Here is a 24,732-nt window from a genome sequence, read left to right on the forward strand (position 1 = left end):
AGTTGTGTTTTACAGAGCTTCACAAAATCCCTTGCAGTATATAGCAATAGGATATGTGATACCCTATATGCCTTAATTTCTTTCTCAGACTTTGAGATTTGGGTGCGTATAGGGCCTGTGGAGTTGCACATGTAAGTTCAGTGTGATGTTAATAATCAGATTACAATGTAGATGCGTTTCAGATGCAGTGTATATATGTATGACCTGACCGCAAAGCAATTACTTGAAACTGTGTCTTTATGGAGCTTTTAACAAACTTTTAAAAGTGTTATAGATAAATGAAGTATTTCTTTGCCCGTAGTTCATAATGCCACTTAGTTTAGTACTATGTATTTTTTTAAAGAATGTTCTGGGTTGTATCTCATGCTACGAAGTTAACAAGTTAGAAGTTTTGAGGTGTGACAGAAGGAGTTTTATAGTTTTTTATAGTCACAATGTTATTTCTGTTCTCTCTGTTTCTCCTTTATATGTGTGTGTGTATATATATGTATACACACGTGTGTGTGTGTGTGTGTATATATATATATATAAAAATATTTCTTGCGTTTCCTAGTTAGAACCTGGCTCACTCGACGAAACCCAGATTGCTACAATATTGAGAGAGATACTCAAAGGACTTGATTACTTGCATTCAGAAAAGAAAATCCACAGAGATATTAAAGGTAAATTGTTTTTTATTTGTACTGTAATAATATTAGAAGAGCTCATGCAATGTAAATGAACACCCTTCCAGTGTCAAATTTAATTTCTGCTATTTCCTCTTCTTTATTCCAGCTGCTAATGTATTGCTATCTGAACAAGGAGAAGTAAAACTAGCAGATTTTGGAGTAGCAGGACAACTAACAGATACACAGATAAAGAGGAATACCTTTGTGGGAACACCATTTTGGATGGCACCTGAAGTAATAAAGCAATCAGCATATGATTCGAAGGTAAGGTATTTCAAGGCATTAGCCAAAGTCCCTTCCTCTTTTAACTTGAATTGCGTAAGTTGGTCTTCAGAATGTAGCTAATAACTTTGGCTGTGTCTAGGCAGGTGTACGTTTAGATGATACATAGCAGCTAAAAGCTCTTGGAAAGGAAAGAAGCTTTCCTAATTTATATCCAAACCTTAAGTTTCCTAGTGTATTAAGCCCATCCAGATAGCAAGAAATATGACAATATTGACCATGCAATTGATGAGTATTTTTGATGGTTGTTTAAAAGTAGAAGAGAGCAAATATATACAAAATGTTAATATGCTTCTACTTGTTTTTAGAAAAAAAAATAGCAACACTGTTGAAGAATATGGATTTGGTAGGTGTGAAAGTGTTGTGTGAAAGTGCTGTTATTCATCTGTGGAAGAATATGCTGCATAGGTCTATGCTACTCTCTGACCACACTCTTTTACGTATTCTGTACAGGGAGGGTTTAATGTCAAATGTACTTATTTGTAGATATTTACATTGCACAGGATTTTGATTTAGCAGAGTGGTACAGCCACATACTGAAATCACAACACAAGCACAATATATCAATTGTAATATACAGTTGGATCACAACAGAAACACAATTGCCATTATTGGTCTCCATATGCTCACCACCACGGCACTGGGTGGTGTCCCCAGTTGCGAGGAAGGAATACATGCATTGAAGCCAGCTCAAGCCCATTGCTCTTTTCAAAATTCATCTTGTTGGTCACTTGGTTTTTATACTTCTATTAGGCTGAGCTACATATACACCTCCTTGCTGCCCCTCCCTTCCCCTCCCCGTTGCACAACTCAGTGACCCACTGGTGCAGCTGTATATCTGAAACAAAGGTCACCCTCAAGGCCTACTTGTGTTGAGGTAAGATCAGCTTTCTTTATGATAATTAGCAGTCATTCCTTACGTTCTTCCCTGAGCTCATCTTTCTTGTCCATCTCCTCTGATGCCCTTGTAGTGATTTGTTGATTGGTCACATCTCCATGCAATGAGACAGGTTAGGTTGGTGTGTTTCTTTCCACTCCGATGCATGTAAGGAACTTGCCAATACTGACTCCGGCCTAGACTGTTTGTAGTATTACTTCCTTCCCTATTTTATATCTTTCTGTAGAACCTCTAGAACATTAAATGACCCCAAATTACCCATTTGAAGTTTGAGTAAACCATATTTATTTTTGTGGGTGGAGGTTATTTTTTTTGTTTGGGTTTTTGTTTTGTTTTTTTTGTTTTGTTTTGGTTTTTTTGAGATTTGGCTTCTGGGAGTGATCTTCACTTGGACAAAGCATGATTCAGTCCGCAGGTTTTGAATTCTGTCTGTTTCAGTCTACAATGTCACGTGGACATAAAAAGGTCTTGGATACTTGATGACTTCCCTAGAAGGCCAGAGCTCAAGTTTTGGATGAACTAGAGATACTTATTTGTGTCTGTGAGCCTTCTGGCACTTAAAGACCGGACTAAATTTTACAGACAATAGTTTTACTGTTATTGCACAACAGCCACTTGAGAAGGCCTGTTTATTTTAAGATAGTATTAAGCATATGTGAGAACACAGATGTCCAAAGCTAACCTCATTTTCCTTTCATAAGCTGACCATGCTTGAGAGGTGTTAGGCAGGACTGTCCTCTTCATAGCATAGTCCCAGTGAAGTGCAAGCAATTCCCATTACGTAGTTGCTGTGTTACCCAGTTTTGTTCTTTGCCCCGTTGAATCCTCTTACTTCCCACATGCTGATGGGTTCCCAATAAAAGCTTGAAAGTGCTCTGTAACACTACCTTGGGCACAGTTCACCTACTTCTTTTGCACAGTTCATCTGCATCTTTCCTCATTTACTGTATGCCTCACACCAATTGTTAAATTATTGCTCCTTTTCTGATTGGATTGATACCTTTGCTCATGCTGGCTGCTGAAATAGCACAACTGTGCAAGGCAAAGCAAAACCTAAGTTATGACATAAAACTACTAACCAGGCTAAAGGAAGGCAGATGCATCTTGAGGTCCAGCATTGCTAGTTACTGCTATGAAGCTTAAGGTCTCCTGTTGATTCAGCACTATTATCACTTGTCTTAAAATTATGGGCAGTTGGTGGAATTACTGACCATGGCTTACACTAAATTATCAACAAAACTCACGCAAGAACTATTATTCTAGTATACTGATTTCTACTTGAAACAGTTTTGGATATTAAGATATAGTTACACCTCCTCTGAATTCAGATACGCTTCTGAGTTAACCATTCTGTCAAACACAGATTTCAGAATTGAAGAGACAAACTTCTGAGGAATTTCCTATATGAAGCACTTATACTGTTTTAACCAAAAACTTTTTATCTTTGTTAAAGCATTATAAACTAAGGCAAAAACAATATTCACTTTAAAGTCTCTTGTGTAAAAATAATGAATACTTAACATAAGCTGTTGATTTTGAATATAGTCTTTATTTTTTCCCAAACATATGTTATAGGAATGTATGTACGTAATATCTTCTATCTTTTTTGCTAAGATAGAGAAGCAGGTTTTTTTAATGGATAAAAAATGTGTGCATTTTTTAAAAACGCTGTTTTAATTCAGGACTTGACAAATGCATGCATTTTGTTTATTTTTCTTTTAATACATGTGAAACTTAACAATGTCAAACCAAGTCCCAATCTATGCTCCCAATAGTGTGCTCTCAAGATTATGTGAGGCTTCTTGGACTGCTTTATGCGTGAGACCTGTGTATTCCTCAACTTCTATACAGAATTTGCCCATTCCATTCTTGCTTTATTCAGTCCCATTCCCAAACTGTTTTGTCCTTAAGATATTTCTATTATTCTTTCTCAGACCATATATTGTAAGGTATAGTTGCAAGGCATTCCAACACTTGTCTTATTGCCTAAAAAGTAATCAAGGTTTGTGATTTTTGACATAGAAGCTGTTGAAATTTTAGTATCTATCAGACTTTTGTAAGTAATAATTCAGACTGATATATTTGAAAACGTGGGATTTCCAGATGGCCTGTGTGAGAGAGTAAGTTAGCTATAACATTTGCATTTTAATCTGGTCAGTAGCTAATCCGAGAGGTTTACTTGATAGAAAAAGGTAAATAAAAAAGGAAAAGAAATTAAAAAAAAAAAAGCAGGTGGCAGCTTTAATATAACTGTTACAGTCATGTTTTGACATTTCACTATTTTTCCTCATGGCTGATAGTTTCTTCAGCAGCTAGATTTTATCAGCCCCATGGATTACTTGGACTTCAAAAATAAACTACAAGGGAAAATGAAAAATAAAGTTGAAATTTTTGCTATGCCATTTATTTCCTTCTCTCCAAGCTGTTTGTTCTTTGATACGATGTCCTCACAGGAACTTTCCCTTCTTTCTACTTCCTGTTATTTTAGCAATAGTTCTTTTTCCTCCTGTCTTGATTCCTTTCTTCATCTGAAAGTCAGCATCTCTTCTTATCTGCTTCAGTTTTCCTATATCTAGTTCTCTGTCCTTTCTACTCTAGAACTTCTAATAGAAAGGACTTTTTAATTTTAAAATGTTTTTCTCTTGCACATAGCCTGTTTTCTTTGACTTACAAGAGCTTCAAAGTCAGACTAAATTTTACTCATTAGAATGGAAGAGGAAAGGCTTATGGCAGTACTGCAAAAAATAGTAACTAGTGATTTGCTGACTCTCATCTGAACTTGGAAAAATTATTTTTGTTCAAGGTTTGAAACTGTAAAAATCATAACGTGGTAAAACTTAGTCAGGAGATAATGTCAACACTTCTAAGGTCATGCTTCTTCCCCATTTGGAGGACTGATTTGTGCCTGTTCTGGAATTTCATTGTCACAGACAAGCGTGTCCTATAAATGCCTAGTTGGATACACACACAATTGGTACTGATGTTCCTGTTTTGAGATCCTTTCTTATCTGTGAAAGGAGAGGTTACAGTTCTGGAGGAATTCAGGGTTTTTATTCTTGCTGCTTCCAACAGGAATGGGCTTCCAAAACCTGTCTCGGACTTCAAAGAATTCAGTGTGCAGCCATGGTTTGTTGGACTTTTTCGATCACTGAAGGTCACTAGCAGTAGAAAGTTATAAAAATATGAGGAAAAAAAGGAAGTATATATATGTGTGTGTGCATGTACACATAAAAATTTGATTTTTTTTTTATACTTATGTATACACATGCTCCATCTGTGACTGAAAGTCTGGCAGAAGAAAATCTATCCATTTATATGGCTTTAACACATTCCTCTTGAGAAACTGAAATTCAGAGTAAATTGGAAATAATAATGCTTAGCTGTTAACATGAAGACTCATCTTTGCAGGTGACATTTTTCTTTCATAACCCAGAAAAGCTTTCCTGCTAGAAAAAAGTTACCCACAATTATACTCAGACTTGAGGAGAGCTTAGCTGATAATGCTGTTATTAAGATAAATGAAACTCAGAGCTCATATACTTATGGTAATCCTCTGTGCTGACTGTGAGGTGGCAGTTCTGTAACATGGGTTAACAAAAAGTCATTTCATAAATTCAATGGTATGCTAATAGACTCAGGTTTTTTTTTCCATACTTACTTGCAAAATTAAGTAACTAAGCTCTTAACAATAGAATACTGTCTGAACAAGGAAGAAGGAGCTGCTTTTTAGTCAGGCAACGTAGTTATGATAGTGGAATGGATGCATACATTGCCGCGATCAGCCTGTAGTCCTGTATGAGTTAAAGATAACCTAGCATATCAACTGAGCAGGGACAGATGGATTGGAGGGACACTAAGTAAGGACAGCAGTGATAAATGAAATCTCTACTCTATCCAGTACCTGGAAATAGATCTGTTTACAGCACAGTGAAGATCCAAATGCTCTGTTTGGGATTAAAACCAGACAGCTCCCTTCAGAACTTTCCTATTTTCCTGAGAATAAGTCTTTGTTCTTCTTTCACTTCAGAAGAAACAGAAAAAAACCAAAACATAAGTATTTTTAATTCATATCTTGTCCTTTGGAACAGATGTTTCTGTGAAAATTTTTTTCTTTTGCCTTTCTGAGGGGTGTATTCATCTATTCTTTTGACTTTTAGGTCTGCTATTTCAGCAGAACATAGAGAATTACAATGCATTACTTCAGGCAGATTTGGCATTAGGATTTGGATCTAGGAAGATAGTGTTCCCTAGAAAGAGTAGCCATTTTGATGATGAAAACCTATGAAACAAATGTATTTAAGTAATCTTCCTAAAAACCCAATATACATATTGTGGCATCCTATAACAATGTGAATCCAACTCATCAGTGAAATTAAATGGTAGCAGATCTAGCACTCGTCTCTGCTGCATTACTTGATTTGTCCCTCTAACGTGGGAGTGAGCCTTTGGATCTGCATTTTGCACGTGCATGACTTAGAGAAGTTTGATTTAGATCAGGCCTTCTTGGCCTACAAGACGTGGCTCAAAGGAGAAGGTCTACAAAGCAGATCAGGTAGAAAAGTGCTGTCAATATTTCAGAAGCTACTTGGACCAAATACTTAACTGGTTGAAAAAGTTGAATAATACTGTTCTAGACTGCATTTCTCTAGTCTGTGAATAAGAATGATATATAAGACAGTGTTAAACCCCAGGAAAATTACATTCTAATGTATTAGATTTCTGATGGTTGTGCTACCTGATGCTTGTTGAGCAAAAACCTTGTGCATGTTATAACATTTTCCTTTATGCCAATATTTGAGTTTTCCCCCATATTTACAAAGTGTACTCACATATGGTGGATAAAATGCTATTTTATAACAATCTACCATTACTTTTTAAAAATATTTGTGTTTCAAGATCAGTTATAACTGTCGGTGTAATAGTATTGATTTAAAAAATTTTAAAACTCTAAGTAGAACCGCTTTAGGCTATAGAGTAAAAACGACCAAGGAACTCTGTGTACTTTATTTTATGTGCTTAACCACATAAACCAGACCATGGTAGCAAAAACAATTTACATATGAAATAATTTACAGTAAAGGTTTAAAATCTACCTTTGCAAGTGTGTTGGTTTTGGCTGGGATAGAGTTAATTTTCTTCGCCGTAGCTGGTATGGGGATGTGTTTTGGATTTGTGCTGAAAACAGTGTTGATAACACAGGGATGTTTTAGTTATTGCTGAGCAGGGCTTACACGGAGTCAGGGCCTTTTCTGCTTCTCCCCCCACCCCACCAGTGAGGAAACTGGGGGGGCACAAGGAGTTGGGAGGGGACACAGCTGGGACAGCTGACTCCAACTGACCAAAGGGATTTCCCACACCATATGACGTCATGTTCAGCAATAAAACTAGGGGGAAGGTGGGCCGTGGGCTGTCGCTCGGGGACTGGCTGGACATCGGTCGGTTGGTGGTGAGCAATTGTTTTCATTTGCATCACTTGTCTTTCTTGGGTTTTATTTCTCTCTCTTGGTTATTTTCATTTTCATTACAATTTATTATAATTATTTTATTTTATTTCAATTATTAAACGGTCTTTATATCAAGCTACAAGTTTTCTCACTTTTACCCTTCCGATTCTCTTCCCCCGCTCCTTCTGGGGGGGGGAGTGAGCAAGCGACTGTGTGGTGCTTAGTTGCCAGCTGGCGTTAAATCATGACAGCAAGCAATACTGTTTCTCTTCTTTCTCCAGCCTAATCTTAAAAGCATTGTTTCTTACAGGCAGATATCTGGTCATTAGGCATAACAGCCATAGAACTTGCAAAAGGAGAGCCACCTCATTCCGAATTACATCCAATGAAGGTTTTGTTCCTCATCCCGAAGAACAATCCACCAACACTGGAAGGAAACTTCAGTAAATCCCTCAAAGAATTTGTTGAGGCCTGCTTAAACAAGGACCCAAGCTTTGTAAGTGTCATCTGTTTGTCAATGTATAGTAGAGAACTTGACTGGTTTACATGAATTACATGAATAAGTGCAGTTCAGCTTTTCTAATATGGGGCAACATACTTGTGAGCATCTTTTTTTTTTTTTTTTTTTTTTAAGATACTGTATGTATTTAAAATCTCATTTCTATCAAGACTGAAGTCTGGATTTCTTAATCTCTTTATAATAAGTCATTTAACACTCTCAAATGCAGTAAAAAAAAAACTTTTTTTTTTTTTAAGAGACCTACTGCAAAAGAGCTATTAAAACACAAATTTATTTTACGAAACTCAAAGAAAACTTCCTACCTGACTGACCTTATTGATAGGCACAAGAGATGGAAGTCTGAACAAAGTCATGATGACTCCAGTTCTGATGACTCAGATACGTAAGTTCGATGAGTTTATAAAATACCCTTTGTAAATATAGGAGCCAAGTAGTTATTTTTAGCACATATATTCCTGTGTTCTGTTATTTACAGCTTTTCAGCTTAGCAGCCTTGGTAAACTAATGAGATCTTGATTTCAGTATTGCAAGGGATTTTGTGCAAATAACAGTCACTGAGAACAACTTTTCTGGCCCATTCTATACTACTTTCTCTTTTACATAGGGTCTAGGGTCTTTCCTAGATATAAGGCCAACTGTTACTCCTGTTGTGTGAGCAGAAGGGAGTCCTCACCCTGCACGGCCAAGTAGCAGTGTGCATGTGCACGTTGCTGGGCATTCTTATGGCCACCTAAGGAGGGGAGCTGTCTCCTTGGTGGCAGGCTGTTCCTCATTTTGGCTGAGTAAACAGGCAGAAGCATATCCTTGCGTATAAGATAGGGTTAGTGGACAATGCTTCCATGATAATGGGGTTTTGGAGTACAAACCATATTACTTAGGGTTTTTTTTTTTTATAAGAGGGTTTTTTTGTTTGTTTTTTTCTATCCTTCCAGGAAGGTTGGGCCATTACAGCATGATAGTCATGAAATGTCAAATTATTTATTAAAAAAGGAGAAGTGGTGTAAATATTTCCAGATTTTTTCCTTTCCAATTTTTACTTCTCTCCTTCAAATTTTGATGGAGCTGTTTGGTAGGTCCATGAGTTCGTTTCCTCAGGAAATCCAGTTATAGATAGGTATGACTCAGTTAAAAAGTTAACTTTGTTAGTGTAAATGTAATTTTGAAAATAGCGGGTATCATCAGATTACACACTTCTGAAAATCAAGTGAAGGGATTGCCACAATTTATTCACAAATGGATTAAATTCCTCATAAGAAAGAAAACGTGACTATTCTCTGCAATTCCAGTCTGTGTGCTAATGGCAAGCATCAGGCTGGTTATGATTTCTTGGCTGCCATTACAGCTGTATACTTGTCCTACATTATTAATGGCTTCATGCCTTCCAGTGATCACAGTTCCAGCCCAAAACCAGGTCTGCTTTGGAAGGTAAGTTATGAGTCCTACAACTGGTCTCAGATCAATTACTAACTGAACTTTGAGGTTACAGTTCACTGTTCCTGTGGAATATCAGACCAGCTTTGATAGTTTGCCATGGGAGAGTAGTGGAACTAGAACAGTTATGTTGGATGAACTTACTAGAGCTAATGTATACAAGGAAGGTAGACCTACCTCTTTCAGTGACAGCCAGAAGTTCTATGTGACTTCAAGCAGAAATCTTGGAGAATTTTCTTACACTGATCACATGCTTTTTGACTTGGTAGACTGCGCTAAAATACTTTTTGTACAATGGCCACTAGATGCCCTTTTAATTGGTGCTTTTCTTGCAAATGACTCTCAATTCACAGATCAGAAAGAAATGAACTTACAGGAGGATACGTATGGTAGTGAGAGGAGAAATGTAATGTAGTGACTGATTAGTGTCAGCATAAATATTTTTGGTCTTTTAACTTAGCAGGAGTTACAGAAAAAAATCACTATGCCATCCACAAAAATGAGGCGAAAGATTGACTTGGGTGATGTAGTTTGTGAAAGCCATGCTGTACCTGTACTTTTTTAGTCAAATTTTTTTTGAAGTGGGAAATTTACCTAGCTATTGGGCTGGGGATGACCTATCTTCCTCAAAGGTATTCTAAGCTAGTGTCTTAGCTGTTTTTCTAGGCAAAAAAAGTGAATTAAGTCTTCTAATTTCCCCCCCCCTTCCCTAATGATTTGAGGTACTCTGTTAAAGACAGTTTTCAGATAGCAATAGAACACTTCATGTTACTTTTTTATGTAACTTGGGAGAATGTTTTCAATCTGTAATGCCTCTCTTTATTTTTGAAGTTAATTTAACATTTAGTAAAGTATCTTGGTTTCATTTTTTTAATTTCCCCAAAAGATTAATTGCCTCACTTTCCATACTTGTCTTTATACTTAGTGACGTGCACAACAGAATCCCGATTTTGGTCTTGACTGCAGTTTTTATGTTTAGCATGTATATTGAATGAACATGGACAATAAGGAGTAGGTAATAGAACTTTTTAATTTTTTTTTTTCCCCTCCCTTGAAGTGAACCAGATGGTCAGGCTTCAGGTGGGAGTGATTCAGGAGAGTGGATCTTTACAATAAGAGAAAAAGACCCCAAGAATCTAGAGAATGGAGCAGCCCAGCCTTTGGAGTTGCAAAGAAATAAGGTGCTCAAAATATTGACTGTATTATATAAGGAGATAATTCTTGCTTTAATAATTTAGTGGGGTGGTTTTTATTTCATACCTTTAAAAGCATTTAAACTGTAAAACTTTCAGAACTTTTGCTAAAATTTTATATTCTACAGTTGTCTTTCACAAAACATTTTGAGTAAGTCTTGAAGTTTGGGTATTCTGTAGATGTGTCCTTCTCCTGTAGTTCATGAAATATGTACCAAAATATTTCTGTAGTTTGTGAAATATTACAACTGGGGGAAGACCAGGCAACATTTTATTTAAAAAATATTCCTTCTGTAAAGTAAACTTAAACCAGTACAGTAACAAAGTTAAGCTGCGGTTTTGGGGAAGATATTCAAGTCTTTTAGGAAAAAAGACTACAATGTAGCAAAGAATAGAATGTGCATATGTCCAAAAAAGAAACCAACCCCCAACCCACAAACCGAAAAAATCCAACCCAGAATAAAGGATGTTTAGGAGCTGCTCCATTCTGCTCCATTGTATTTTCTGCAGCCTGTGTGGCTAGGGGAGGTGGTTGCTACCCTGGCAATGAAAGTTCTGTGTGTGTGCTCTTACCAGAACTGGAGAAATACAAGAAAAATACTGTATCATATGGGAGGAGCCTAGTAAATATTAGCATGTCTATGATTTAGTACATGCTCAGTAGGATTGTGGTGGGGTGGGTTTTTGATTGTGTGTTGTTGGTGGGGTTTTTTGGGGTTTGGGTTTGGTTTGGTATGTGTTTGTTTTAAATTTTGAGCTTGCATGTATTTGAGGTGCCTCAAATTTTAATTCAGCCTCCATTTTCCACAGTGCTTTGGAATACTCTATTGTAGAAACTTATACATACTTTGTATATACATAGAAACAGATTTTTCATAGTGTAGCATGTTGGAAATATTTTTTTCTTTGATTAAAAACAGAATACAATGAGGATGCTTTTTTTCAGAAATAAAATTGGTCAGAATTTTGTTTTCTTTAAAGGAAAAGGATATCCCAAAGAGGCCTCTATCCCAATGCCTGTCTACAGTTATATCCCCTTTATTTGCAGAGGTAAGTCATTGCTTTAAAACTTCACAATTCCAGGATTTATGTCTCTGAAAAATACGATGAATGACATCTAAGGTTTCTACAACCCGTTTGGAACTTGATGTGTTACAGTTTTAGCTGTACCCTTTGCTTTCATGCATGTCTGCTTTTGAGATCTTTGTTTTGTTTTTAACAATATGTCATATGCATGGTAGCAACATCAACCATGCTAGCCTAAAGCAATGAACATCAAAACCAAAAAGGTATGTAAATGTTTGGATTGCAGCATTCCATTTTTGACACTGCTTTATCTCTTTATCTGTCATTTTATCTGTTAGAAATTTCACGTTCTTCAGTGTTCCAAGATATAGCTGTGGACCAGATCAGCAGGAACTTAACTTTTGAATTTTACTACTAGTAACATCACACTTTCTTCCAAGGAAGCCCAGATCCTGCTAAGCTTTTTGAATGTTCTTTAGTGAGATCTGAGAAAGAAAGCATTTTACCAGTCATACTCAGCATGTTATACCAGCTTCTACACAAGTGAAGCACTGAGACCTTCCCTTTCAGCCCTCAGTTCCAGCCTAATCACAGGATCCTTTGCTTCAGCGGGGAGATGAGAGAGTGCTCAGGGCACTCTGTTGGTAGAGTTGACAGGGTGAAAACATTTTCTAGTAGTGCTTGCACAAGTGCATCTGCAGTGTATATGTATAAGCTATAGGTGTACAAGTGTGTATACTACAGTGAGTATGTATAAGCAGCACATCTTGAAACCAAACAGCTACAGGTAAATAGTGCATCTTTCTTGGGGTACTTTGTTATAATTTTTGAATGTAAGCATGCTGAAAAGGATATGTGAATGATGAGTGACATCCTGATAAGTACTGCAAAGACTAAATTCAGGATGAAAAAAGTCTTCAGGATGTGAGGGTGTAAAATGAAAGTCAAATCATGACATTGTGAACACTGGTGCTTGCTTCCTAACAAGCTTTTGCATTGTTTTTAGAATTATTTATGAATATCTTATTAATATATCTCTTCATGTTTTTCTTTCAGTTGAAAGAGAAGAGTGAAGTATGTGGTGGTAACACAGATTCCATAGAAGAACTGAGAAAGGCTATTTATTTAGCTGAAGAGGCTTGTCCGGGCATTGCAGATAACCTGGTGTCACACCTTGTGCAGAGGCTTCAGAGGTAATGAAACTATTTCACTAAGCGTTACAGAAAATTGCAGATCTGATTCTACAAGTATTTGACTAGTGTTAAATTGAAAGAATTACTTTCTATTTATAATAGAGGAAAAAAACACTTGTGCTTACAGTTTGTACAATTGTTTGCTTGCAAGAAACCCTAATTGTATCAGCAGTTCTAATTTCTAGCTTCAGGTGATGGCCCATATGTATGTTCATGCTGTTAGTGTGCATATTGTGTGTCAAATGAGACTGGACAGCCTTTTCCCTTTGCAGTTCCTATAAGGGACATTGATGCTTTCTTAGTGTCTGGGTGTATGTTGCAGAGGATGCCCTGTGTCACTTCTAATTTCTTTTAACCACTTTGATAAACGGACTGTTCAGTTAGTTTGTGTTTCTTTCAGTCACATAGTAAGTGGTTCCTTGTTCATTCATTAAAGATAGTCTGTATGGCCTTTTGGGGGTACCTACAAACCCAACATTTTGTATTACTTCAAAAGGCCAAATTTCATAAGAGATTTTCTAACTGCCTAGGCTAGGAATATATTCTTAACAAACACTCAATTTCCTGTTCTTTTAAATGCTACGCAAGAAGAGATCAGGGGTATAAATTTCAGAATCTCTGCTTGAAGAGGCTTTAAATGCAACCTTGAATCCAGGAGTCCACAGTTGTTGTGAATCTATACCACCCAGGTTGGATTGCTTGGTACTAGAAAAAACTCATGGCAATGATTAATCATAGATTGCTACCTTGAAAAAGATCACCCTGAGCGGGTGTCTCCCTTATACTGTCTCTAACCACAGCTTGGTAAAATTTTAGATAGGACACCTCAAATTAAAGCAGAGGATTGCCAGGCCGACACTGTGTCATTCAGTAAAAATCAGTGCCAAGAAGTCTGCAAGCAATTGTGTTTCTTGCTTTCTGGGCTGTTAAGCATGAAGCCCAGTCAGCATCTTTAGTGCTAAAAGGTCACTTCTGGATGCCAGATGTCCTGATTCTCCTCTCAGTTGATCCTGGCCAGCTTGAAAGAGTTTCTGGAGCTTCAATCTTAGTTTGTTTCCATTAGGGATTCCAAAACTGACGCTAGTCTTTCATCAGCCCAATGTTTCGGTGTCAAGTTTCTGTTAGCCTGGTACAGGGCCTTCCTGGAACTGGGAACCTTGAAGACTTGATGCTGCAATCGAAGCTGAAAATGACCATGTGGAGACAGGCTTTCCACTGGGCACTTCTTCTGTGAATGCTGGAGATGATCCTATTGCTGTCACGACAGCAACAGTCATATTTTTTGTCCTAGGAGATAGGTTTCAGAGCCCTTTATACACCTAGTTAGCATTTTGTTTTCCTTCTGTTCTGCTTCCTTGGGCTGTTTCTGTTGTTCTTGGTCATAATGACTTCTAACAGTGGAGGTAGACACTTCATTTTCTTTGAGGGAGAGAAAGAAATATTCATAGAGAATATTTGTTGATGGGTCACATCTGGGTGAATTTTTCTCTTATTCCAAGGATGATACTCAGCTAGTGTGTTATCATAACTAGCACTCCTTCCAGAAAGTGAGTGGGAAAAAAATGCATGGTAGGATCTCTCCCTGAAGAGGAGTTTGAACTATTCCATAGCTTAGTAGGTATCCCTTATGAATAAAGCTATTTTTGGAGCTAGTCAGCTTCTGAAAAGATAGTTCCTTCTTGTTTGAATACTACAAGAAATATGTTCTGTTACATCATTAAGTCATTCATTGTATCCACTTAAAATACCCTCTCAATTTGATAGCTAACTATTGAAGATGGCTCTTCAACAATATGTTTCTAATGAGATTTTCATTCCTCTTATGATTGGTTAAAACTGGATTTCCCAAGTTTGTCTGAATGGATGAGTTGGGACCCTCAGGAGAGCTGCCCAATAACTTGAGTGAATCCATTTACCTTCCCCCACCAATTCTGATCTCTGATGTTTTATAATTTATTGAAAGCTTAACATGATTAAAATGGGTGCTTCTCTCTTTGGATGATTTAAGAATCGGCTTAGACCAAGAAATACATGTTTCCTGTCCCAGTAATATTTTGGAAAGATGGACGTAAACTTGACAAGTAGGAAAGTTGGAATCGCTAAATGTTGTCCCCAGTATACAGAATTCTTACATCATCATATACTTCTCAGTAACACACTTGAACACAGGTTGTTGCTATTTGCTCAAAAAGCAGGGATATGCTAATAGGGTGTATTTGCATGTTGTTCAGCTCCATGGCTTTTTTTTTTTTAAAGTGTGACAGCAGTGGTGGAAATTCTGCAAGGAAAAAGGCTGAAACTCCAACAGCATAAAACAGAATAACTTCTAGTTGCTGCTTGTTGTAGAATGCCTTGTCACAAAGATAACTATTTCTTTTCCTCTTCAGATACTCACTAGCTGGAGGAAGTACTTCATCCTACTGATGTGCTTGCTGTTGCTGACTTTTCTAAGACAACAGAGATCCCTTGGTGTCTGCACTGAAGGCGCACACCCTAATGTTTTTTTGCCCCTCAGTCACTGGAATGTCCTTTGGTGGAAGGACGTTCTTAAATGTGCAAGAGTGAAAATGAAGTCTCTCAGACAGAGGCAGTCTTTTTCAGCTCCTTAAAGCTATAATTTTTTTAACGATAATGCACATATTCCAGGGAGGTGTCTTTTTGTAAACTCTGAAATGTATATTTAGGTTTGTGATAGAGAAATTGAAGATATTGAGAAACCTCAGGTATCTTGCTTTAAGAATTCCACTGGGAGATGGAGTATGTTTGTTGGAATTGTGTACAGATATGTATATAATGTCTTTTTTAACTGAACGCCTTTCAACGTGCATAAGGAATCACTGTGTACAAAATGGTAAAGTGCTTTTGTAGATAATGTTAGTGGGGTAAATATTTGACAGGCCATAACTGAGTATTGCCTTGCCTTTATTACATGTAAATTTTGAATTATGTGATAAGTGAATCTTGGTTTGGTTTTTGTATGTGAAGGATTTGCCATTGAAAGAGTTAATCCTGTACTACGGAACCTTCTATTCGTACCTCAGCAAAGACACAATTTTATTCTGTTTCTCCAATATTTCTTCCTTTTTATCTATATTCTGAGCGTGACTTTCTAATTATGGTACTACTTCTGGTTGTTTTAAATTTAATACACCTTGTCTCTCAAAGCTTTAAATTACTGTTTTTCCTAAAGAATGAGCTCTTTCATATTTTCAGTTTTAAATTGTGCCAATGCAAATTCTGAACCCTATGTATCGTTCAATTTTAGCAATAGATATTTGTGAAGCTTATAGTGAAATTCAGATACAATCCTTTTTCACCTGAACATGTTTGAATGCTCACACAAATAAATCTTTATTACCTTCATTTATTCTGAAATATCTCATTAAGATGTTGGCTCTGAGACAGTGGCAAGTATTTCTTCATCATGCCTATTTTATCATTACAATGAATGTCTTGCAGCATATAAGAAAAATGGTCCATAGATTCCATATTTGGTCTTGTTGCCTAATCTGTGCATCTCTTTACCAAAAGTGATAGACGTTAGACAGAAAGACTGCAAAACTGAGCCTGAGTGTTGTATGCTGTGTCCTATTACTTGTCTCCCCAGAAGAAAGTTACTTCTTGAAAATTCTGAATTCTGAAATTTCCACTATTCCTGTGAGTGCTGACTTACGGTTTTATAGTTCTTGGAAACAATAACATTAGTTACATGGACAGTTGATTAGATGGCTTTTTTTTTTTTTTTCTCCTCAACAGTATTACTCTGAGGTTTACCTTGGTTTGGTTCAGGTGCTTCTTGTTCTGGTAGCTAAGAGAGCATTTTTGCCTTGTTTTTAATGAAGGAATTAATGATTTTATGTTTTGTGTGATAGTGAGGTAACTTATCTGTTTAATTTTTAAAAAAAAAGAGTTTTGGAACGAGAGGATTAAAATTTTAAAAGAATAGGCATATCTACTTGGCTTGGTACAAAAAGATGCAGGTTCTCTAACCATTCTGGAAGCTGGTAAGGTTTCCTTGCAGGACTTCATATCACCATGGTAGCCCTTATTCTATGCATATTAATAGCCTTAATTATTAATTTAATAATTTAACAGTAAGAGGACACTGTCATGCTAACAGAGCTATGGAACTTCTGACCAGGTTGAAACAATGGCTGAAAGAAATGGGTATATGTGCACTCATTCTTGTAGCCATATTCTTAGATAGAACACGTTTGCCAGCATAATGAGGTAATGGTTTTCCTTTGTGGCTAAGCGAATTTAAAGTAAATTAAACAGTGCATAAGTTTGACCAATGATTTATAACTCCTCTTTGATTAATATCTTTAAATATGCTGTTTTGTGTGCTCTTAAACATTCAGGATAGGCTTACCCTTGAGGAGACAAATTTAGCTTTGGGGTTGTGAAATGTGCATCTGAATACAATGCAGTGGGAAGTTTACCTGTTGACATCTCAACATCAGAACATTCAGCCATTCAATAAATATGTACTGTTACAGCATATGGAAATAAACAGATGTGTTTGCATTTGAAATATACATAGATTAATGGAAGCTTTTCCCCAGTCATCTGTTAATGTAGAGACTTGAAATTAAAGCAAGCTTACTGGGAGATGCACAGAACTCAGAGATTTAGTGGGGAAGTTAAATTTATGGTACTGGCTGGAATCTCAAGAATTTCTCAATCAGAAAATTAAATTAAATTCTAAGGTATGCCATTTTTAAACAATCATTTCAAAAGTTACACATACATTTTTTTGAGTTGCATTTTAGTTGCATTCCAGGACTGTATGTTGAGGAAATACTTCTCTGAGTAGATTGCGGCAGAATTTGCTTGGTGAATGTGTCCCTTGGCTTAGGAGCTTAAGATGAGTCAGACCTAGAGCAAGGGCAATTGGCCAAAAGGCTAGGAGGCTTAGAAAAAGACAAGACCTCATTTATGGTAGAGATGTGTATTTTTATATGTACTATATAGATTATTTAAATATAGACTATCTTAAACTGAGATTCACTGAAAAAGTGTGCTGTATCTTGAATGTAGAATTACAATCATTTGCTATTGAAAAGTATTGATGCTTTAAAAATCAGATCTATATTGGTAACAGAAGAGGAGCTTCACTTGAAAGAAGCATGGCCTCAGTTTCTGAAAGAAAAAAGTGTATTGATATTTTCAAGAGGTGGTTTCATGCTAAAAACATGTCTGTGTTTTGTTATAATGTGGCACTGATGATTCTTCTGTGCAGGTAGTACTTCTTCACTCAGTCTTGAATATACTAAGTGACAAGCTATCCCTATTTATGCAAACATTTAAATTAGTGGAACTGCTTATTTGTCAGGGATTTCAAGATTAGGCAGTAAATAAACTCTCTGTTTAAAAAAAAAAATCAGTCATTTGAACTGAAGGCTTGCTTTTTTGTAAGTATCAGATGTGTAATCTATTTTTTTAACTTAATTTTCCTTGCAGTTGCACTTTGTAGTTGATCACCAGTTTACTAAAGGATGTCGGCATGATCGCTATCATACAGAATGCTTTTGGTGTAATAACAAAGCAGCTCTTTCGCTGAAGTGCCATGGTTCCTTTGCAGCTCCAAACATTTTGTGTATGTCCATGTGGGTATGGACCGAGGAACCAATTACTGCGGAGTGATTTAACTGTGCCGTTCTGCCCTCGCGGTGCAGGAGGGTGGGCGGAGGGGGAAGGTAAGAGCGTGCGCATTGGCACTGAACTGCAAAGTAGCTGGCATGCTGTGAGTTCATGTCCTGCTTTATCCACCGTAACTCCTTCATCTGCCTGTCCTTTTACTGTACTCGTGAAGTGTCTTGCTTAGTGCTTACTACTTTATGTGGTGTTCCGTACTATTTTTTAAACAACGCGGTACCAGTTTGTAGTACTTTTACATTAGCCTTACTTTTAAGGCAACGTATTTTTGCCTTCAAAAATGTCACCATTGGAAGATTATCAGAAGTGCTAATAAGCACGGGTGTAACGCAAGGATCAGTACAATCGCAAATTATTTTTTTTGTAAGTTGCTGGGGAGGAGCTTAAAGCATAGCACAAATCTGCAAGCTTGCTCTTTTTAACTGGATTTTGCAGATGTGCTAGTAGTTGCACTGAGCATATGCAGTAGACAAGTTGTATGTAACGGTTTTCTGCCTTTTTTTAAAGCATGATTACAGAGGACAATTAAAAGTGTATATCTTGTTTTCTGTAATATTGCTGCCTGTTTATAACTGTGTGTTTAAATTTTACTTTTGTCACTCTACACCAACATAATAAACGCCTTGTAAACTACATGACCTAGAAATAAAGAAGGAAAAGTTTAACGAAATTTTGCCATCTGAGTGGTCAGTAAAAAAGATGAGATTTGGGGGTCTTCTCCTCCGAGGAGGGGATGCTCTTGCGGGTCCCTAGCTCAGTTACTGCCCATGTGTCAGTAATGGTAAGCAGAAAGTTTATAAATTGGTGTTCAGTTTTTAATGGTAAAAATCTCAGAATTGGTACAAGAGAATATTCTTGTTTAAACTCAAAACAATACTTCCTGAGCAAGAATGTTGAGATTTTTTTTTTTTTCTGTTGGGGAATTTAGTAAGCTTATATCTCACAACTGGCCTAACTATGTGGGAAATTTAGTTCTTTTCTTGATTAAGGTTTTTTTATCTACACATGCAAGTGACTTGATAGCGTACTGTTTTGGTTAAATATGTGCAGTTCTCTATTACAGTTTGTCCTATAGTAAGACAATGTGCCAATTTACAGATGGCAATGATTTAAAACCTGCTTTGTAGTCCCCATTGTGCCAGCCCAGTCAAGTTGCATTAGCTTCAAGCCAGACAGCACATCCTTAGTTACCCATAGAACCAAACCGGTGACAAACTGTGTGACAGCTGCCCTCCTATAATTGTATTTCATTAGTATTTTCTCTTGTTAAAAAAAATGTGTGTGCCACATTGTTGCCAATTTTTTTTCTCTACCAACTTTTCTGTGGTCCCAGGGGAGAGGGGGGGGTGTTTGTATGTGTGTGAGCTCTAGCAACTAGAGTTGCCTATCTATCTGCATATCCATAATTACGCTAGATTTTTTTTTTTTTGAGGGAGACAACATAATTGGTCCTGTGTAAAAAGGAAAAAATTATCAAAATCAGGCTTTTTGGGTCTTGCTTCTTTCTCTGGTTTGTTCTTGGCTGATGGAATGGTGGGATATTGCCCCTGGTTTTGTCTTTGAAATGAGTTTTCCTTGCGAGATCTCTTTTCTCTAGTCAGACCTTTAGCAAGATTTCTGCAATCACAGTGTGTGTTTCCCTACCTGCTAATTTAACTTCTCTTTCAGCCTGTTTCATCTGAATTTACAAAGGCATTGAGGTCTCAAAAGTGTTTGTTTAAATTTTTGTGAAAATAGGTAAGCCTGAGATAGATATATTAATAAATACTAACGTCTTAATGAAAGCTAAAAGTTAGACAGCAGAGAAATGGAGATGCTTAGTCTTGTGGAAAAAAAAATCCCCAGGAGTCCAGGCTTTGCTGATCCCATTGCCTGTGGTGCAACTTCCTGTGGCAATAAAAAGTTCATGGTTTTGCTTTTATTTCTTCATTATTTGAAGCTAGCAACTGATTATTCATGGTGAGTAACAACAACAAGAGTAAATCTCTTGGAGTGACCAGTTTGAGGGTTTTTCCCGCTGCTGAAACACGAGAACGGTGTATTTAGTCATGGCTACTAACCTGGCACACAGTGACCCTGCGTGTCTCCTCGCCTTGCTCAAGATGGACAGCAGTATGATGTCACGGTTAAAAGTAAGTGGTTATGTATTACAGCTTTCTAGTAAACCATGAGTTGTTTTATTCACACACATAAACTTCAACTGATTGTACAATACGACTGTCAAGACAGTCGCTTTTACTCTCTTACCATGATTTCAGTTTTGGGTTAACCTTAGAACTAAAGAACTAGAAGAATGCTGATAAATGTACTTCTGTTTAAATGACAGCAGTTTGACCAGTTCCATTAAAAAAAAAAAAAAATCACGCTGGTAAAGAAGGAGAAAAAAAAAACTTATTTAAAATCTCTTTTCTGTAGAAAAAATACAAAAAAAGGTGAAAATGCTGAATGATGAATCAGGTGGATGCACCGAATTTGCATCCACAGCCTAACTAGGTCTCTGCTGCTGTCATGATAAATGAAACATACCTAGAAAAGGTGTTATTGGATTTCAGGAATGTAAATAAAAGCCTTTCTTTTGAGAGCTCAGAATATACTACTGGAGCAGATAACATGAATAAAGATTGAATCCCACAAGCCCCAGTGATCTAAAATAAAATTCAGTTTTAGCTGAATGAAGGGCATGCCCCTCAATATAATTTCCATTTAAAAAAAAAAACCCCAAAATATCTTTTTACTGTTACAATTGCAAAGGACAATGTAGGGACCTAGCAGTCATTGGTGGTTGAACTTGTAGCAGTATGGAGCATAGGCTCCTGCAATAGATGTAATAGTTAAGTATTCCCTAACTTTTCAGTAGTTCATTTCAGAGAAAAGCTTTCCTATATGTAAAAATGCATATTCAGTAGCCAGCAGTTGTCCCATTTCCCTTGCCTCCCCTAAAAACCCAAATGAAGGATCTTAGCATGGCTTGGGAGGAAGGAGAGGGTTGGATAGGAATTATTACATAAATATTTACGTAGTTGCAGATACTCTTACAATTGTAGAGTGGAGCTATTAATTAGTACATTGATGGTGGCTTGGATTTCCTTACTGTTCTGATGCAGAAGTAGAGCTTGTAAGTTGCTACAGATACTGTTTTACAGCTCAGTTATGATTTTTTGGGGTGTGTGGGGGTAAGGTCTGTAGCCCTTTACTGCACTTAATAGCACCAGTGCATTGTTGCTTCTTCAGCTTTGTTTTCCCAAGCCCGCAGGCTGCTGTGGATTGGTGTTAATCTATGCCGAGTTATTTGGCCTTTAAGTCATTGTAAAGATCACTGTTCCTTTTCCTGGTCAGCCGTGAAGGACTATAGTTCCTGTACATTATTGGTTCGCTGAGGCTGTTGAATTTACTTGCTTTGGCCCTACAGAGCAGGGTCCCTGGCTTGGAACGGACAAGCCTATGGGATCTGCAATTGGGAAAAAGTTCTTCAGATTTTCCAACCGACTTTCTAAGTTTGTCCTTCATCATGTCATAAACGGCTAGAGGCGATGCTGTAGGGTAGATGTGATTATTACATCCATACTGATAGCCAGGGGAAACAGCCAAGGAAAAGACCAACTGCAAACCAAGTTACCTGCCCAGGGGTTTGAAGGTTCCCACGCAGCTGCAGGAAGCATGCTGAATTACTTGTTTCCCTTTGTCAGGGTGGCTTGGATTTGGCCATGGGGACTCCTGCTTATCCTCTTTTTGGATGGAGAGAGAGAGAGAGGTACGTATGTGTCTCTTTGGGATGCAGGGCGGCGGGGGGGGGTGGAACAGAAAGAAGGCTTTGCTGTCTTGAAATAGCACTATATATAATAGTATTGTGAGGTATTTTATTCCCTTTTGTTGTGAGCAAAGCTGTAAGCCATTTTATACATCGCACATAGGTAAGCCATTAACAAAGTGAATAGCTAGACAAAGAAAAACAAGGGGTAGAATTGTCCCAGCTTCATTCCCCATATCTATATTCAGGCCCCCTCTGCCTAGCACTGTTTCCTCAAAGGCCCATAACAGGGACAGATGTGTTTCCAGGATGTTGAGCTTCTGTTAATGGAAGTTTTACGTCACCCTCGTGAGGAAATGTTTCTTCATTTTATCAAAGAAAAGCATCTAAGCAATAGTGGACTGACTTAGTGCTGCCAACCTTCTGAGCGGGCCAACGGCTTACCCGAAGTACAGTGTTAGCGAAGGTCAAAGCCAGGCGTACGGAATGGCTGTTTCTGCTGCCGGTTTATCTGTCGCTCTCCGTGTACTGAGCACTGGGGGGAGAGGGAGAGGCTGAAATGCCAACAAGAAGCTGGAAGTCCTGCTAAGATGTGTAACGGGCAGGATGAAAACTTGGGGCTGCAGGCGTACCCCAGCAATTTAGTTACCGAAACACTACAAATTAATCACAAAGAGCTGCGGTTCTCATAGCATACAGGTTTTCTTTCAAGTTTGTAAAACAAAAAGCAGAATGTCACCACAGCCTTTAATTTCTTCTTGTACATACCATTCACAGTACATTAACAGCCCAAATAATATTGCACTGGATTATTTTAAAATTTTTTCATCTTGCAAGTAGTATTCACTTTTCAAAGCCAACAGATGAACAATTTGGTCAACTTGCACCAAGAAAAGTGTTAGATAAGGAGCCTATACTTTATTTATACCATGTGGATTTGTAACCCCAAAGGGAAATGAGAATGAGCTGTAAACTGTTTCTTTGTTAAGACAGAAAATTAGTAATTCCTTGCAGATTAAATGTAGAAAGACTGGGAAAAAAATGAAATCTGAAAGTTATCTCATTCCTGTGAGACTGCTTGCTGTATATATAATTATATTCTATACTGTGAAAGTCCATCTACATTTAAAAATCCAGCAGTCTACAGATTAACATGGTAAAAAAAAATAATATATTTTTATGAAAAGAGAAGAAATAGTGTTTGCCTCAGAGGAGAAAGTTTTCAGATTGTGAAGTCATCTTTTTTTTTTTTTAGGTGCAATCCTTGAGGCAACAAAATGTCTTTTGGCATTTGGCACTCTAATAAGGACAATATTTTAATACTGGCACAAGCTAAAAACAGCACAGAATGACAAAATACAAGACATGAAACAAACTGCAGCCACTGGGATGATGGTAAGCTAGTTTGAACATATGGAGAACTTAAACAGTTTTGCTGAGGAATTGTGAAAGCTTCTGCAAAACCATACTTATTTTTTTCTTTTCTTTTACCAAATAGTAAGTTTTACTAAACTTGGAGGGAGAAAAGAGTTTCAAATGTCCTCTAGAAAATCAGCAGCTGCTGGACAATCAACACGGCGGCTTGTTTAGCCGTCAATAGGCGTGAGGCTCTTTATGACTCAGAGCTCGAGTGCGTGAGGCAGAGCTGGTGGCACTTCGGATCACTTCCATCCATCTGTGAGGAGGCACGAGGAGACACACAAACAAAAGAACGGTCAGTTCCTAAGAAAGAATTTCTTGAAAGAGACAGTCTGTGCTGTTAGTTGTACACAGTTTTATTGTCAGTGCCTACAGGAGCATCTTGCTTGCTACTCTACTCCTAAATCTATCTGAAGTCAAGAGGCTCTAGATCCAAATGACTGCCAAATGCACACATGAAGGGAGGTTTAGAGAGAATAAACACAGGGGACGGGACCCAAAATTCGTGAACTTAGTAGTGGTTTTACTTGTTCTGCAGACACCAAATTTCTCTTTTTTTTTTTTTTTCCTGGATGGTCCAAGTGATGAGCAGTTGAGACCAAACTCTTCATTCTAGGGTGTAAAAATGTAACTTAGCTGCAGTTCCTACTTCTTTTGCCTCAAACTGAGAAAGGGCTTTTGTGTTTTTTCTATTCTACTCCCTTATTTAATCACCTCTTTCCCACAATTTGCCTTATTTATAGTTTTAGACTGACATGGCTAATAATAGCTTTCTTCAATAAGAGAGGACATTAAGATTTTTGACATGTTAATGCTTCATATAAAAGAGCTAAATTAGTTCCCAGTATGAACAATGTCAAACCACAATTTAGGAGGAGTAGTGCCTGTTTCCTAGTGTTCTCTGTGTCTGAAATTCAGTGGGAGGTGTAAAAGTTACATGTTGAAGTGGCATAAATACATAGTAAGAACAGCCGCTTCTGTGAAAAATTAGAATTTTATTTCAGGTGTGGATTTTCTGTCCAGTTGTCCTAGAGGGAGTGAAGTTATTCTGAAAAGTCCTGGGATCTGTTTACATGCTTCCTGAAGTCTGAAATATAGAGCTCCCTGTGCAGCCAGCCTGACCAATTTTGACCAGATAATTCCTGCACGTAACACAGGTTGTGTAGTGATTACTATTACAGCTACCACATTATCAAAACCAACCCCTTGGTTTCCAGCATTATCAGGTGTAAAATTTCTTTTAAAATTTTAA

General features: G+C 37.4%; 2 protein-coding genes across 4 annotated transcripts in view; one reads left to right on the top strand and one right to left on the bottom strand.

The window, feature by feature from the left end:
- STK24 (serine/threonine kinase 24) overlaps nt 1-19,650 on the top strand; it is a 61,755-nt gene extending 42,105 nt beyond the window's left edge. Inside the window, exons 4-11 of the mRNA XM_075045940.1 lie at nt 554-662; nt 775-932; nt 7,603-7,788; nt 8,049-8,194; nt 10,301-10,424; nt 11,418-11,486; nt 12,519-12,655; nt 15,043-19,650. Coding sequence (XP_074902041.1) covers nt 554-662; nt 775-932; nt 7,603-7,788; nt 8,049-8,194; nt 10,301-10,424; nt 11,418-11,486; nt 12,519-12,655; nt 15,043-15,079 — 966 coding nt within the window. The 3' untranslated portion in view covers nt 15,080-19,650. The remainder of the gene's footprint in view (nt 1-553; nt 663-774; nt 933-7,602; nt 7,789-8,048; nt 8,195-10,300; nt 10,425-11,417; nt 11,487-12,518; nt 12,656-15,042) is intronic.
- Nucleotides 19,651-20,117: 467 nt separating this feature from the next.
- Nucleotides 20,118-24,732, bottom strand: part of FARP1 (FERM, ARH/RhoGEF and pleckstrin domain protein 1) — a 211,754-nt gene continuing 207,139 nt past the window's right edge. For all 3 annotated transcript variants that reach the window (XM_075045943.1, XM_075045941.1, XM_075045942.1), the window contains exon 27: nt 20,118-23,736. In XM_075045943.1, coding sequence (XP_074902044.1) covers nt 23,655-23,736 — 82 coding nt within the window. In that variant the 3' untranslated portion in view covers nt 20,118-23,654. The remainder of the gene's footprint in view (nt 23,737-24,732) is intronic.

This window comes from Buteo buteo, chromosome 14, assembly GCF_964188355.1.
Source record: "Buteo buteo chromosome 14, bButBut1.hap1.1, whole genome shotgun sequence".
Lineage (NCBI taxonomy): Eukaryota > Metazoa > Chordata > Aves > Accipitriformes > Accipitridae > Buteo > Buteo buteo.